General features: G+C 35.7%; 3 protein-coding genes across 5 annotated transcripts; 2 read left to right on the top strand and 1 right to left on the bottom strand.

Moving 5' to 3' along the window:
- LOC104699826 (bZIP transcription factor 27-like) lies at positions 7602–8968 on the top strand. The gene is made up of 3 exons (XM_010415225.2): positions 7602–8290; positions 8408–8485; positions 8622–8968. Exons 1-3 carry the CDS (start codon positions 7715–7717, stop codon positions 8691–8693), a joined length of 726 nt encoding a protein of 241 aa, XP_010413527.1. The 5' UTR covers positions 7602–7714; the 3' UTR covers positions 8694–8968.
- LOC104699804 (protein MID1-COMPLEMENTING ACTIVITY 2-like) lies at positions 9652–12295 on the bottom strand. 2 transcript variants are annotated; one of them, XM_019228974.1, is made up of 8 exons: positions 12101–12295; positions 11302–11934; positions 10805–11214; positions 10580–10689; positions 10406–10477; positions 10202–10308; positions 10014–10113; positions 9652–9936 (listed from the first exon to the last, which is right to left on the bottom strand). In XM_019228974.1, exons 2-8 carry the CDS (start codon positions 11704–11706, stop codon positions 9881–9883), a joined length of 1260 nt encoding a protein of 419 aa, XP_019084519.1. In that variant the 5' UTR covers positions 11707–11934; positions 12101–12295; the 3' UTR covers positions 9652–9880. The 2 variants fall into 2 exon arrangements, with proteins under 2 accessions (XP_019084519.1, XP_010413502.1); XM_010415200.2 differs by having other exon boundaries at positions 11302–11717.
- On the top strand, positions 12655–14644 carry LOC104699795. Of its 2 annotated transcripts, none has more exons than XM_010415188.2 (3): positions 12655–12992; positions 13492–13762; positions 13850–14644. In XM_010415188.2, exons 1-3 carry the CDS (start codon positions 12909–12911, stop codon positions 14452–14454), a joined length of 960 nt encoding a protein of 319 aa, XP_010413490.1. In that variant the 5' UTR covers positions 12655–12908; the 3' UTR covers positions 14455–14644. The 2 variants fall into 2 exon arrangements, with proteins under 2 accessions (XP_010413490.1, XP_010413479.1); XM_010415177.2 differs by having other exon boundaries at positions 13492–13780.

Raw genomic sequence — 16572 nt, 5'->3', positions numbered from 1 at the left:
TTCTTTGGAAACCAGAATACGGAATCAGGTTCATTATTATTTTAGGTAATACTATTTATTTTTAACTTTAACATGTTCTCTAAAAGAGAAAACATATTTCGATAATAAATGTATCTCAAAACTTTGGTTTTAGGTTTTGTTTTTGTTTTTGCTTTTGCTTTTGTAACAGTGAAGAGAATTTAAGGACCGATAATTTCATGCGCATGCACATGAATAATGATGGTTTTGTTCATATACAATTTATTGCTGGTTTCAATAAGGTAAAATTTTATCTAGTTATCTGTTCTTCAATGATTGTTTTATTTATTTATTTTTCATATAAACTTGATTGCTCTTTTTTAGCTCAAAGCGTTGACAAGTGATATCCAACTTATAATGGACGCTTTACAAGATTCACACATTGTTGAATTGAAGGTATTTTACATTGAAACTTGCTTCTTATCATAACTTTGATTTGCACTCACTAATATAATGTGTTTACTTTTATTATTTGGTATTTTGATTACCATTTACTTGTTTTGTGTTTATTTATAGGGTTTCGAAATACGAAGTCGACATATGTGGGAAAAGTACTTAATGCCGCTTCATTTGCGGGTTCCTTTTGTTCCAACCCTAGAAGATGAAATGGCTGGCAAAGTCCAAAACCTATCAGTCAAGCAGAAAGTATATGAAATCGGATCAAGTTCGAGCAATCAAAAAGGTGATAAGTGATAACTGATCATTATAAAACTAGGATGAAAAAAAAATCAGAAAATCAAAGTTTCTCGATTCTAGATTGCAGGCTTTCTCAGTTAAGTTTTGTGGATTTATATAGGTGGTATAATGTAACTCTTACGTTATACTCATTTGAATGCTTAGATGTGTTTTAATTTTTTATTGTTTCTTACTCTATCAGGTTAGGCGTTGAAAATCTGATTGATTATCCCACAATCATTACCTAAACAATATAGAAAATAAATTGAAATCAATTTCATAATAAGAGATAAAACATAAGACTTAAACAATTTATTTTCAAATTTATACAGAAATATAGAAATTCAACAAAGAAAAACATAAGACTAAAAAATTTGAATCTTTTCTCATTCTGATACAATGAAAAACGTTTTCTCTAATTTTCTGCATATTTATGGTGATAAAGTCTAGTTTTTTCGTACATTAATTATAATTTGTTGTTTAAGTTTTCGTATATTATAATGTTAGTTATAAGTTTCAACAACTATTTATTATCATTCGTTTATTCGGCATACTCAAACACAAACTACATAGAAAACTATGTTTTATCGGTATCAAATTATTAATGTTTTCCTTCGCGTTACAAAGTTTAAAATATTATATTACTACGATCAACTTTGGGATATTCTATTTGATTGACAACTTGCAAACTATTTAACATTTTATATTTGTTTAAGTATTTTGAAACACAATCGAAATCAAATAGTATACCAAAAGTTTGCTTGGGCATCTTATTCATTTCAGCCTATATATCATCAGTATATTAAAATTAAGTTTACAAAATTCCAGCTCTCTCCTTGCAAGATAAATATTATGCATATTATTGAAATTCATAACTTATTTTTCTCTCTGAACTAGGTGAAATAAATCACACATACTAATTAAAAATCATTATAAAGATACTATATTTATGCATAGCTATTAGCTATATGTGGAAGAATGATATAGAAACGACCAAACTAATAGCTTCAGGGGAAAATCGATGTCTACGAAACCTAAACTCACAATTATTTATTAATAATAATAAAAAAGCAATATACAAATGTACCTATATAAACAAACAAAACACATAAAGAAACCAAAATAGTAAGCTACCCTAATATGATTCTTATCAATTGGAGTAGAAATTTGCAACTTGTAAAGTACAGAAGACACCTTCTCCAATCTCCATTCAAAATACACAAGACACACCTTCCAAGTTGAAATATAGTATAATTGTTACCACTAGTCATGTTGTTTCGTACGATCTAGAGAGAACCTATTACTGATAGATGTGAATGTGATAGCATCAGACGGTCAAAGAAACTCATAGGGTATTTTCATTGTCCATCGGTTCATGTTAAAAAGATAAAAAGATAAAGCAACATTAAAAAACTTTAGTCATTTTGTGTATAATGACTAGTGACTGAGGTTGATGGTTGTTGAGAATCGCATATCTTGATTCATCTCTGTAGTAAACCGCATACCGCGATTCTGTCCATACTCCTCGTCCATTTCACAGATCAATATGCATAACATAAACATAACACAGAGATTTTAACGAGTTTCCTTCATGCAGAGGGTATATCTCGTCTGGGAACCTTCTCCCACAAACATCCACTATCAATCGCTCAAGGTTTACACACATTGTTTCATATACAAACTTAAAGAGCAACTACAAAGAAACCTGAAGAAGAAAACATAGAGTATCTAGCTTTTCTTCTTCCCCTCTCTCTGTCTCTAGTTCAGCTCTCCCCACCATGTATAACCCTGAAACACCTCCAGGACCCCAAAGAAGCAGTTCCACCTTCGTCTCTCATAAGTGTCTAGAAGACACCTTAAATCTAGACAATGTTATGTCCGGCTCTCTGCCTTTCGATCCCAGCCAAGCTTCTGCTCCTTTATCATGGTTATGCGCACAGCTTCAAGCTCCATGTACGATGCCCAGCGCATGCTCTCTGCACTGCGTCCTGCGTCTCTGCATCTGCCCTGCACAGCGCTCTGCGTTGTGCCCTACAGCCGCCACTAAGGTACCACCAGCTTCTTCTACGTCTTTATGATTACTACGTTCTTCTTCAACCCTAGCTTCCCTTATATAGTGAAACCCTAGAACTTATGTCGGTTTACTCTTGTAGGCCACACAACCCGGATCCTGTATGAGCTACACATCAATATAGGCCCAGTATATGGTTCAGACCAAATAAGCCCATATGAAGCAAACATTTACAACAAACTCCACCTTTTGCCTCATTTGGTCCAACTCACAAAATCCTCTTTGTGTTGACTCTTTCCTGAGAAGAAAATTAAATCTTGTTTTCTCCTGTAGAACCTGCAACTCCCAATGATCCTTATCTTTGTCCACCTTCGGAATTTTTCAACTTCATCTTCAGAAACTTCAAGAGATTCGCGACTCTCCCTCAAGCTTCCATCTCCTTATGACTGTAATCCCACCTGTAGACGAACTCTGACCATTGAACCCGACATTTGAAGAAACCCTTACAACCTTTATTCATTGATAAGCAATACAAAACACAACCAACCATTGGTGTTCCCTTGTGTTCTCCAATGCCATCCTTTGACATTGCTTTGAAATTCTCAGCACCTATCGAATCCTTAGACTGTCTCATGACTGTCACTATATTCAAACTTTCTAAAATTTCAGTCTGCGAAGCCATACAACTTCTCTCTTGTTCTTGACTTCTCTGAATAGCTTGCGATGCTATTCAGTTGTCCCAACAAGTTCGTGTAACTCCTTACACGAATCATCTTCTTCAACCTTGCTTCAAACCTGAAGCAATCCCTGATTCATTATGTAAACAACCTCAACTCAATGCATTACTCTTGAGATTGAGTTTACATCCCACTTGTTTAACCAACTGACTCTTGAACCCAACTTGTATGATCTGACAGTACAACCTCCTGTTCAACCTCATGTTAAAACAAATTTCCGACCAACAACTTTTGAACCTCTGTTAGTCTCCTTGTACCAGCCTTTAGTGCTTCACTCTAGAATCCCTGAAGCCACACCTGCTGTAAACATAAATCTGCAATTGTTCTTCACTATTGCAGACTTTACCAAGAAGAAACTTGGTACCAGCATCGTACCACCTTGACATGTCTTCACCATTGATGAATCCTCACTTATCCTTCATGTAAGTGACTCTCCTGAGAAACTTAATGATGCTGCTAGACCCACTAGTCTTCAGCTAGTCTTGTCTATCTTAACCTGCATCTTTAACCACCAGAGATATACTTGAATTTTCTCCTTATACTCACATGCTTCCTTATTAAGTGTCAACAAAACACTTAAACTTCCTGCAAGTGAAAACCTTCAGAAGATTCATCCACCAGATCATCTCTGTAGATGCAAACAAACAAACCAAAACTTTTCAGATTCTAATTCCCTTCTCAATGCAAAACCTAACCCCATTCACCTTGTGCCAGCCTTGTAGATTCTTGCACTTACTTGCAAACTCTTGCACAGTCCTGCAACGTCTACAAAAGTCTTCTAGAGATTTTAAGTCAAGAGCAAACTCCACCTTGACAAAGAAAATCTCACTGACAACAACTTCGACTCTTGGTACTCTTCTGCATTCCCATTCACTGTAAACCTACCTAGATTGTGGTCCTTTCAAATCTCTGAAAACTTGATACATTCCTGAGAGTTAGTCATTCACCCAACTACTCCCAAAACTGACCACTTCAACACAAATTGCCTGGTCCATCTGCATACTCATCTGAATCTTCGACACAACTTGTTGACCTAACAACCCTCTTACACACAAATTCACATCTGAAGGCGTCCCTTAGTAAATTCGTGACTCCTATAGTTGTACCTTTAACCAATTCCCGAACACCAACACACTGACCTTCACCAACCGAAAAAACTGACTTTTCAATAGTTGAAGACGTCTACATCCTTGTGTTCACCTAGTGTCTAGATTCCCTAAACTGAAACAGTTTTGAGTATTCAGAAGCTTCAAAACATAACATCACATTTACCTTGTGATCGCAGTGGAAATTGAATTCTTGTTTTGACAAGTTTGAGCCTTTTGGATGATGTTTTGATTCCCTCTTCACAGTCATGTGCAAATCACCTTCACACATCCATCCATGAACCTGAATCAAACACTGCAGATAACTCCACCTTAAACCAACCCCATAATTGATTTAACCTTCGATCAAGAACACCTTCAAGATCATGAGTCGTCTGCAGTAGTCTCTGGATCCTTCTTGTATGCTTACAACTTCATGCCTGAGTCTGTGAATTCCTGAGCCTGAGCTCTGATACCACTTGTTGAGAATCGCATACCCCGATTCACCTCTGTAGTGAACCGCATACCGCGACTCTGCTCCTACTCATCGTCTACTTCACATATCAATATGCATAACATAAACATAACACAGAGATTTTACGAGTTCCCCTCATGCAGAGGGTACATCTCGTGTGGGAACCTTCTCCCACAAACATCCACTATCAATCACTCAAGGTTTACACACAGTGTTTCATATACAAGCTTAAAGAGCAACTACAAAGAAACCACAAACATCCACAATCACTCAAGGTTTTCTTCTTCCCCTCTCTGTCTCTGGTTCAGCTCTCCCCTCCATTTATAACCCTGAAACACCTCCAGAACCCCAAAAAAGCAGCTCCACCTCGTCTCTCATAAGTGACCTGAAGACACCTTAAATCTTGACAAGGTTATGTCCGGCTCTCAGCCTTTCGATCCCAGCCAAGCTTCTGCTCCTTTATCATGGTTTTGCGCACAGCTTCAAGCTCCATGTACGACACCCTGTGCATGCTCTCTGCACTGCGTCCTGCGTCTCTGCACTGCGTCCTGCGTCTCTGCATCTACCCTGCACAGCGCCCTACGTTGTGCCCTACAACCGCCACCAAAGTACCACCAGCTTCTTCTGCGTCTTTGTGACTACTACGTTTTTCTTCAACCCTAGCTTCTCTTATATAGTGAAATCCTAGAACTTATGTCGGTTTACTCCTGCAGACCACACAACCCGGATCTTGTATGGGCTATACATCAATATAGACCTACTCTATGGTTCAGACCAAATAAGCCCATATGAAGCAAACATTTACAGCAATGGTCAATTTCTATAACAATATAGGGCTATGTTGTTTTTCGTCTTTCCATATACTAAATATATATAAAGGATTTGGATATTAATCTTCTCAAATAGATTATTTTAACACCTTAATATGGTAAACTGTCTTTGGAAATCAATGTGCTGTGAATGCAAAAAAAATTAGGATCCTAAAAATGGTTATTAGATAAAATTAACATTTTACATTTAAAGTTAGTCTTAGGTCTAATATTAGTGAAAAGAAAGGTCGATGTTGGTCTGATATCGAAGCAAAGTTAATGAAGTAAGAGCAAGACAGACATAACACTAGTTCTATCCATAGGCACTTGCCACGTCTATCCATAGTACCATGTGTGTCCGTTCGGTTATTAAGGTGAGATCATATTATTTGTTACATTTGGTAAGAGATTTCATTAGTTTTGTATTTGATTTGATTTTTCTTTTACCGAATCAGTGAGATCTTATTTTGCTACAATGGGAAATACAACAATTGTTTAGATATAAACACCAAATGATAAAATGAGGAACAGATAAGAAAACATATCTTTTATTCACAAGTTGAATAGTTTTCTCAATAATCTGAAACACTCAAAAACAAATTGATAAGATGATGAGAAAATGTATTATTTGTAAAATTTACATATATATATATATATATTAAAAAATCAAGACCCTGTTTTATTTAAATTTGCAGGTTCTCTTTCGCATTATAAAGCCTCTGGATACTGTGAACTGAAAAATCAAATCACGCCAGGCTCAGTTATCTTTTACTCAACCAATAAGCGTCTAAAAACAAAAACAGAGTTGGTTTCCATTATCACTAGTTCACTACCAACTTAAATACACAATTACACACACACACACCTTATAATTTTTAATTACATGTTGTGATATTGAGATGACGAAATACATTGTTCTTTTTTTTTTACTTGTTTAACTAGACTATACGTAACAAGAAATGAGGTCACGCTCAAGTTCTGATAGCGTGCGCAGTGACTGATCTAATTCCTTTTTTATCTGTTTATATACGCAAGTGGTTGTAGTGGCCTCAATCTATTTTATCGGATTTGGTGATCGATTCCTATATATATGGGGAACTTGTTTAATTAGGCTTGAAGACATTTCGAACTAAAATCATCATTCATCAGTCTTTTGTTTTTGTTGGCCGAAGAATTAGCACTCTCTAAAGGTGCTCTCGTTTGTATCCTCTAATTTGTTTGTTTCAAGGTCGAACAGATTGGCAATGAATACCTAGTCTTCTTGGTGTAACCGTGTTTCAAGATTAATATAATTGTGCGAAAAAAAAGATCGATTCCACTCTTTAGGGATGTATTATGTAAACAAAAACTATCGTAAAGGTAATTACAAAAAGGTTAAAAAAAACAGAAAAAGTTGGTAAAAATCAAAGCACAAAGGTCACAAACGTGAAAGCGAATAAAAAGGGTATTGAATTGTGATATTAAAGTGAGACCAAAGCCATAGCTTATTGGTTACACCTTTTTCAAAAACAAAGAATCTCTTTACCCACCAACTCCAGATTTAAGGATCATGCATTCATGCTAATTGGTAGTATATAATTCCTTCTCTAACTTCAAAATGATTATCTTAGGAGAAAAAGTTTGACGTCACATAACTATGGATTTATCATTATCACAATATGGATTAAGTGACAAAAAAGTCATTACATTAACATATTTTAATTCTAGAACAATTAATTTACATGTTTGTCTCTTCTACTGGACCCAACCATCCATCATGATACTAGTAGAAATGACCATTGAGAGACAAGAAGCTCACAGTCTTTCTCTACTCTCTCTCTCTCTCTCTCTCAAAGCTATAAGACATTTGACACCCCAAAAAAACAAAAGACAAAGCTTTCTATGCTGTTCTGTTCTGATGTCCAATGTTGTCGTCAGCAAAGCATAATAAGATCAACCATAGTGCTTTTTCAATTTCGTCATCGTCATCATCATCATCAACAACATCAGCATCAGCATCATCAACATCGTCCTCCCTAGGGCAGAACAAGTCTCAAGTCACCATGGAAGAAGTATGGAAAGAATTCAACCTTGGTTCGCTTCACTACCATCGCCAAGTTAACATTGGTCATGAGCCAATGTTAAAGAACCAAAACCCTAATTACTCTATCTTTCAAGATTTCCTCAACATGCCTCTGAATAACCAACAACCACCGCAACCACCTTCTTCTTCCTCAATTGTCACAGCTCTCTACGGCTCTCCTCTGCCTCTTCCTCCTCCTGCCACTGTTCTCAGCTTAAACTCCGGCGTTGGCTTTAAGTTTCTTGACAACACAGATTCTCTTGTTGCTTCTAACCCTAACTCCTTTGAGGAATCTGCAAGTTTTGGTTGTTTTGCTAAGAAAAGAGGCCAATTTTCTGATGAGAGTAGAGGAGACAGAAGGCATAAGCGTATGATCAAGAACAGAGAATCTGCTGCTCGTTCAAGGGCTAGGAAACAGGAACGTATCTCTCTTTACTCTTCTACTTTCTTGTAAATCAATAGGAAAAAAAAAACATAATCTAAGGTTAAAATTACAGTTCCTCTGTATTAAAAGGTATGTCTCTCTTTTTTTCAGGCATATACAAACGAGCTGGAGCTTGAAATTGCTCACCTACAGACAGAGAATGCAAGACTCGAGAGACAATATGAGCAGGTCAAAACTAGCACTGATCAGTTCTTGCTATAATGGTCGCCTTAATTAAGAACTCATTCTATCTTGCATTCTTTGTTTCTGTCTAAGGACATTGTGAGTGTAAGATTTGTTCTGTTTCTGTTTATGGTAAATGCAGTTGAAAATGGCGGAAGCAACTCAACACCAAGTGAACAAAACACTTCAACGGTCCTCGACAGCTCCATTTTGAGAAACATCTACAAGTCCTTTCTTTCTCCTTGTGGGGAAGTGTGTTCTCATGGAAGAAGTGAATAAAAATCAGGAAAGGTTTGTACATTTTTAGCTAAGTTAATTTTGTGGTAAATTAATGTAAGGAGTGTGCGTAGAAAAGTGTCTAGAGAAAGCAACGAACTTTCTTCTTCCTTATCAACTCTTCTGACTTTTGTACTATTTTTTATCTACTTTAGCCCTCTATTATTGTAATGTGAAGTCTCTATCTAAGTAGTACATGAGTTTCTGTTATCACTGTTTAACCCATTTATTGCACTGTTTGTAGTGTTTTTGCTATTACTGGTCATTACCAAACCTTTGTTGGTGTTTTTATTCCTCTGTTGGTCCACTATTAATGACCCTGATGGAGATAAGTCGTCTTTCATGATAATGTCCAAGATGGATTCTTCTGGATCTACTTATCTTGGTCGACTTTTTTCTTGTGTATATATGCTTTTATTAGCAACCAGAAACAGAGACAATATAAACACCTAAAGAGCAAACTTGGTGGCATCTTATCTTTTTCTAAATGTGTAAAACACCGTAACCAAATTTTTTGCTGATCCTATTTAATATAGTTCAACTACATTATCTTTGTAATACCTCAACAAATGTGTTTTGTGGATCAAAAGACAACTTTAAAGATTCTAAAAGGAGCAAGTCAGGTCAGTACACAAAGTTGAATAATTTTTATCCAAGTGTGGAACAGCTTGCTTACTTCATTGTGATCCAATAATATTTTGTTCTTCTGATGCATCACCTTCCTCCTCTTGCATTTGGAACCAATCTTTAAGGAATAACAACGAGTTGATAGCGATAAACATCCGCATGATTATTCGAGATCAACACTTCAGAATCAATTCCTTTCACTTTATTTTGTAGGAAGCACATGCTATCTTTGATCAATCTGATAAACTAAAATCTTCAAAAACACCAAAAGTTATGAACAAAATATTCTATTTACCGATAAAATGATATTTTTGTTGTCTCATATGTCTATCGTTTACATGGTAGTGATAGATAGAAAAGTATAAGGAACGTTCTGAACTCTCCATATTGTTCAGTTGTTCCCAATCTAAGTTACATTAAATCATGATGTCAACGATAAAATTAGAAGATTCGTTGAATATGAAGAAAAACCAATCATGTTCCGTGTTGGACAAGTCTTCATTCTTCCATGAACTGAGGTGTTGGTGGACTCATTTCCTTATCCTTCTCTGTACCTGCTTCATATATTAGATTCACGAATATTAAATGATGTAAAGAAATGTTAATTTTATCTTTAAATGTATATATTTACCGTACGAAGAAGCTCCACGGATCTCGACTTCTCTCAGTTCTTGGACAAGGGCACAACAACAACACATTAGATGTGACAAGAAGTCGTCAATGGACCCTCCCTGCCATATCAAGACATCCGACGTTGGCATCATGACCTTTAAGCCTTTATTGATGCATGGTGGGAAACAAAAGGTTTAATTGACGTACCTTTATGTTGAGTGTCTTTCGAAGTTTCTTCCTTATGCAGCAAGTGTAGCAGCAACATGAGAGTATCAAAGAATACACCATTAGGTCATTACAAGCTTTAGCTGAAGCTGAAAAACCATAAAATCGAAACTATTGTATCAGATCCCTTGGAAACTTATATACTAAAGATCACAAATTAACCTGCATTCATATAAGATATCTTACAGATTTGTCTCTTAGTTGCGACCGTGGAAATCTTCGCCAATGTACAACACGGGAAAAAGAATGTCTTCAAGCCTTATTTTTCACATTCAAAAGTAGACAAGATTATGAATCTTGAATTGTTACACATTCAAAGGCAATCACATTTCGAAAAACAGAAGGAGATGGAGGGCTTACATAGAGAAGGTGCTGAACAACAATCCAACAAGTCAGTGTGCCAATCTTCACGGTGTCGCGATGATATTCCAGAAACTAGATCATGTTCGGATGAAACATAAGACGTTGATCTGCATTCAACCACAAAACATTAGCCTTCAATCATCAAACGTGACCAACACATTTTGGAAAAACACATCAAGTAAATGAATCTTTTCATCGGTATAATTGTAAATGGGGATTAACCTTGAAGTTGTTCGAATACCACTATCCGTTTCATACGAATCATCTTTCTTCTTGCTAGAGGTGGTACGCTCTTCTTTACTAGATTTTTTCTTAGTCAACAACCCCTTTTCAGAATCAAGATCAGCAGAAGCAGCAGTTTGTGTATAATCAATCAAACGCTGTATGACTTCACATTGATCATTATCATAACGCGCCCGCGAACGTTGCAACTCGTGTTTTAATTTCTCCTCCTCTGTTTTGAGTGCTTGGCAGAACCCCATGTTCGGGTAAGAACGAGAGAGCGTCTTCTTCAAAACCGACGTACCAGCTTCTCTAGTGGATACTTGTTTCAAAATAACATCTTGCACTTTCCTATCCTCTTCATCAAGAGTGTACTCACGCTGATCACTGTCAATAGCTTCCAACCTCTCCTACATAAACAAATTTTACTCCAATATCAAATAATGGCATAAACAACAACAACAACAACAAATGGCGAACAATGCAAGCCAAGTTACCCGAATCCGAATATTGTCCACCAAAGTGATGAGTGGAATGATCTTGAGATACCGATCGATCTCGTCCTGAGCTCGACGAAACTGGTAAACAATGTTCCACCCCATAGCCAACAAGTAAATAAAACTCCTTTCTTGACAACTATTAACTAGAATGTAAGATCTTCTAAGAGCATCTTCAAGCCCTTCAAGCGGCTCAAGAATCTCTGAATACTGCTTCATCTCAGAGATTTTTAGCTGCTCGAGCAAATTACCAATAAGCTTAAGATGTTGAGCGAACTGACGGCAATTCTTCTTGTGCATTCGAGCCGTGTTCGCCGCGCTCACTATCATTCCAATCAGTTTCACAGCGTCTACGCCTGTAAGCTGAGCCACTGACGCAATTTCTCCTAATTGATCCCATGACATTTCTTCTCTTCCTACAACTCGGACGACCGAAACAGCTCAGAAAACTATAACAAAAATGTTGTGACCTAAACTGTACAGAAGTCAAGAAAGTTTGAGACTTTAGAGCAGATTCTCTGACTACGAATCAAGAGATTTAAAGTTTCCAAGGAATCACAATATGGTTCGACTGTGACAACAAACCAACATAGTAAATTCTCCTCGTCCTCAAGCTTTCCCTAGGTTAAAGATCTTCAAAAACAGAGAACATTTTCAAAAATCTAAAACAATAATTAAAAAAAAAAAAGTGAAAATTTCTCTGTTGAACTGTAAAATCAAACGGAGCAAACATGGAAAATCATAGAATTTAAAAATAAATAAAAAAATGAAGAGAGGAAACAGTTCTTGAAATGCTCACCTTAAACGTTAAGGAAGTCAAGATTTACAGAGAGATGGAGAATTACTTTTGTATTCGAATAAGGTAAGAGAGAATTATCCACAAAGAAGAAGAAGAAGAAGAAGAAGAAGAAGAAGGTAGTGGACCACCAGCTAGTGCTCCTCATGTGTGAGTGCAAGCAAGCAAAAGAAAGACTCACGAGAGTTTTCGGTAATGTTTTGGTTGTATTATCTGTCCATTATTCTTTTTTCACTGCTTTATCTATCCACATTTACTGACACGTCGGAAAAATTTAAGTAGCTTGCACGAGTTCTGAATTACCCAGTTGGTCATGTGTCACTCTCCATAATTACACACATCTACCACGTATCGACGTATCGTTTAAGCTCCCCCAGAGCAGAGACCGTCAATTTCGAAGCGGTGCTGTAAGAAAAAGAAAAAAAAAAAAGGCCTGATGGGCCTTCTTTTGGGCCTTTACGACACTGGTTGGTACCTATTCGTGTTGCCAAACACACGTTTAGTTCGTTATAAGGGACATCCTCTTCATCTATAAATAACGAAATCAACGAGTTAAACGAGAAAAATTCTGGATCGGAGAGCTTCGAAGCCTGGGAATTTTCTTCGTACCCTCCCTTCGTTCTTCTCTGATCTCGAATTCCACATACCAAATCTCGCATCTCCCGATTTTGATTTCTTTCTTATTATCACTATGTTCGGATAACAAAAGCCCCACCCTCCCCTCCAAAACGTTGTCTTCTCTGTAAAAAACCCACTTTGTCGTAACCAAATCTAGGGTTTTCGCGAGTTCGCTTTCTCTTGTGATCGTGAGATGTCTCGGTGTTATCCGTTTCCACCACCTGGTTATGTACTGAAAGAAATCAACAAGGATAAGTATCTGATCGAATCGATCAAGGTTGGTTTTGTTGAGCTATTCAAAGTCCCATGGCTTTTTGGCATTTTTTTTAAATGCTCTGGGATCATGTGATTTTTGAATTCTCAGCTTCCTTATCTGTGGTTGTTATAATCTTATGTCAATTCAAGAATTTGATCGCCATGTAACAAAAGTAAAAAAGTGTAATTTGCAATGGGAATAATTAAAATCTTACTTAAAAGGAAAAACTCAACTAATGTATGTCAAAAGCATGAAATTGAATCATTAGACTCAATGTGAAATTCAAGTAGATCGCTGCTGACTTTGTAAGCAACTATAGCCAATGTCAGAATGAGTACTTTTGGTTTTGGGATTCTTGTCCATATAACCAATGTAGAGGGTGTTCTCGGCACTATGCTGTACTAATTGAATATTATAGACTGTTGCAATTAGCATCCTTCTTTGTCCCTTTCCCAATGATTTGGAGTTTTACTTTTTACTGGTAAAGCAAATTATGGACATTTAATGTTGGAAAATCCAGGGGGCAAAGGAGGAAGGTAAGAAAGATAGAAAACACAAGAGGAAGGATAAAAAGAGAAAGGAGAGGGGAACTGAGGCGGGTCGAAGCAGAAACCACAGGCATAAGAGACGTCGCAAAGATGAAGGCAAATTAATTAACAGTGAGGTCGAGTTCTTAGAGAAGAGCTGCCAGACAGTGGAACTTGAGCTTCAATCATCGTCTCAGAATTCTTGTGATAGCACTTTTCATAGCAATGAGAGACCAAAGCAAATTCAGATTCAGCCCCTTGATGGTAGGCATAACGACTCTGGTGAGTTTGTTTGTCTTTACTTATTGTTGGGTCTGTTTGCTTATGGTGTCATTCTTTCTTTGTTTAAAGAAACCGGCTTACGGACCCGGTTACCTGACAAAGGGCAGAAGGATCCTGAGGCTAAGGTGATGATGTCCAACAAGGATCAAAAACAGCGCTATTCACGGGAAAGGTTAGATGCTTCTCAGTCTGCTGCTCCAAAGGAGTCTGTTGGTCATCTTTATTCCACCACACAACATGCTTTTAGGGTCTGTCAAGAGAAAAGAAGAGATCCGTCGAGAGACATCACTACAGAGCTCAGCAAAGATAATAGAAAAGTTAGTAGAAATGATATGATGCCATCAGCATCTCTTTGGACTCATCCAGACCAAGAGAAACCGTCCTCTAGTCATCAGGAAACCATTGGACCTTCGAAGCCATCATGCAAGAAATGCCCTCCTTCCATGGCCGGGCAATTCTTGAATCTCATCGAGAACTGGACTCCTGATCGTGTTGAGAGCAAGCTCACTGACTCAGAAGATCAAGAATGGTGGTTGTTCATCAAGTTTGGAGCCAAAAGGCAACAAGTTAGCAACCAGAAAACCAACCAGGGAAGTAGTTCGATGGTGTGGCCAACTGCTCGATTTCTTCCGGAAGCCGAACTACACGCATTGCCCTTCACTGTCCCGTTCTGATTTCAACAAACATTGTCGAGAGAGTGGTTAACATGACCAACAAATAGTTTTTTCCTATATATGTTAGATTAGCCTGAAGACTGAAAACTCAGAATTATATATGTGATTCTTTGTAGATATACTGCTAATATAGTAAATCATTATTATGTGAATAATATATATCTGCTTGTAGGTAGATGATATCAAAGTACTCCTTCAGGAAAAATAATTTGTTTCAAAACTAGGGCAATGTGCAACCGTGTAGTCTATACGGCGCTGGTAGAGACTAGCTCGTAACCATTTATATTTTTTGTTTGCCTATTCTCCTATATGGTGTGGAACTATTCGTGTGCCAAGCTAATCAGGCACTCCATTAGTCATGATTAGAACTACACTCTCTAAGCAAGATTCTCTCGTCATCCGCCTTGCTATGAGTTCACTTACTAAACTTAGTTTGCCTAATACACAATTTGGATTTCAGTTTAGATTTGGTTCCAATCGAAGCAACTCAAAAATGTAATCTTATATAATAGGAGAATGTTTTCTTCAACTTTTGTCTAGGAGATAACTTTTGTCTAGGAGATACACTTGGCTTACTTCTTATATAATATGAGAAGGTTTCTTCAAATTTTGTCTATGAGATGATACTTGGTTTACTATATTTATGACATCTGTATTTTTTTTGTTTGGAAATAATTAATTATAGTTTAGACCTAATTAACTACATGTCCATAAAAAAAAACCATCTACATTTCCTTCCTCCCTTTTTTATCAGAAAAATATGCAACCCCCAAGAATGAATCTAAAGCCACCTTATATCAGTTTATGGTTGGTTTCATCTCGGAACTATACCAACATTAAATTAAATTTAGAAGTTTGAATTTTTGGGTTTAATTTCTATGTTTGAACCTTATATAATTTTCACGGGCACAAATGGAATAAAATTTAAGTAAGATGGTGGGTAGGTATTATTTAAGTAAATTAGTTTAAATTTTTTTAAAAATAGTTTATATAAAATTAAAATTTTGAGCTTACTTTCTAGAAAATTACGTAAGATTGTGAGATAGTTTTGATCTAATTCTATAATTATTTTGTTTGATTCACACTTATTATTTCAAACGTCATGGTATTTTTGAATTACATCAAATTTATAAGTTTTGATATTAAGAATTTCAGAATAAATAATGAACATAATCAGTTATGTTTTGATTTGAAATAATACCATCATTTTATGCATTGCCTTATACCCACTATTTTCCTCAATTTTCATTTTTTTTATATTACTTCTTATTTGTAACTTATTATTTTGAAACACTTATGAATTTATGATCATTAATATTTGATTTCAATCATTTCTCCTTCTTAAAGGCTCAAATATTCCTATAAAGTTTCGTTTTCTAACACATCCTCTTTCAGACTATTGTGAAAACTAAAACATTTACTTTCTATTCTATCCTCGATTCAATCTCCAACGAACAACAAAACAGCGGTAACAATAGTATCGTTGTTCGGATCATCTGTTTTTGGGAAGTTCCTACTTTAGAAGAAATATTATCTTACTAAGTCTTGAATATTTTTTCCAAAAATATAAATTATTTTTACTATTGTTCACCTTTTGATGATTTATGCAATCATTTTAAAATATTTATAAAATAAAATAAATAATTTCATGTGTATTTAATTTTAAAAGAATTTTAATATAATGATGTTGGGCGTCAGATTCTTAGAGTAAGAGTTGAAAGAAACCTTACTATATTATATCATCTAATAATAAAGTAAAGTTTTCATCTGGAAAGCTCCAAAAGATTATCATTTAATGTTCTCTTCTTTCACAAGTGTCATTTTGTTTCTTTTAATTTTTAGTATAACAAATTTATTCAATTGAATTTAAATAATAAAATTTTCACTTAACAAATAATTTGATGATTAAATAGTTTCAGGATATAAGATTATAATATATATATATATATATTTATATATATATATTTGGGTTGTATAGGATAATGTCGAGTAATTATTGGTTGTTTTATCTCCACACTTTAATATAAATAATTCACATTATTTTGATATTACATTATTTTATTTCATTTTCAATCCATTTAAATTAAACTAAAGTATATTTTAATATATAATATTTAA

Source organism: Camelina sativa, chromosome 1, assembly GCF_000633955.1.
Source record: "Camelina sativa cultivar DH55 chromosome 1, Cs, whole genome shotgun sequence".
In the NCBI taxonomy this organism is placed as follows: Eukaryota; Viridiplantae; Streptophyta; class Magnoliopsida; order Brassicales; family Brassicaceae; genus Camelina; species Camelina sativa.
The sequence above is the reverse complement of the archived record's forward strand: the minus strand, read 5'-3'. Positions and strand labels throughout refer to the sequence as shown.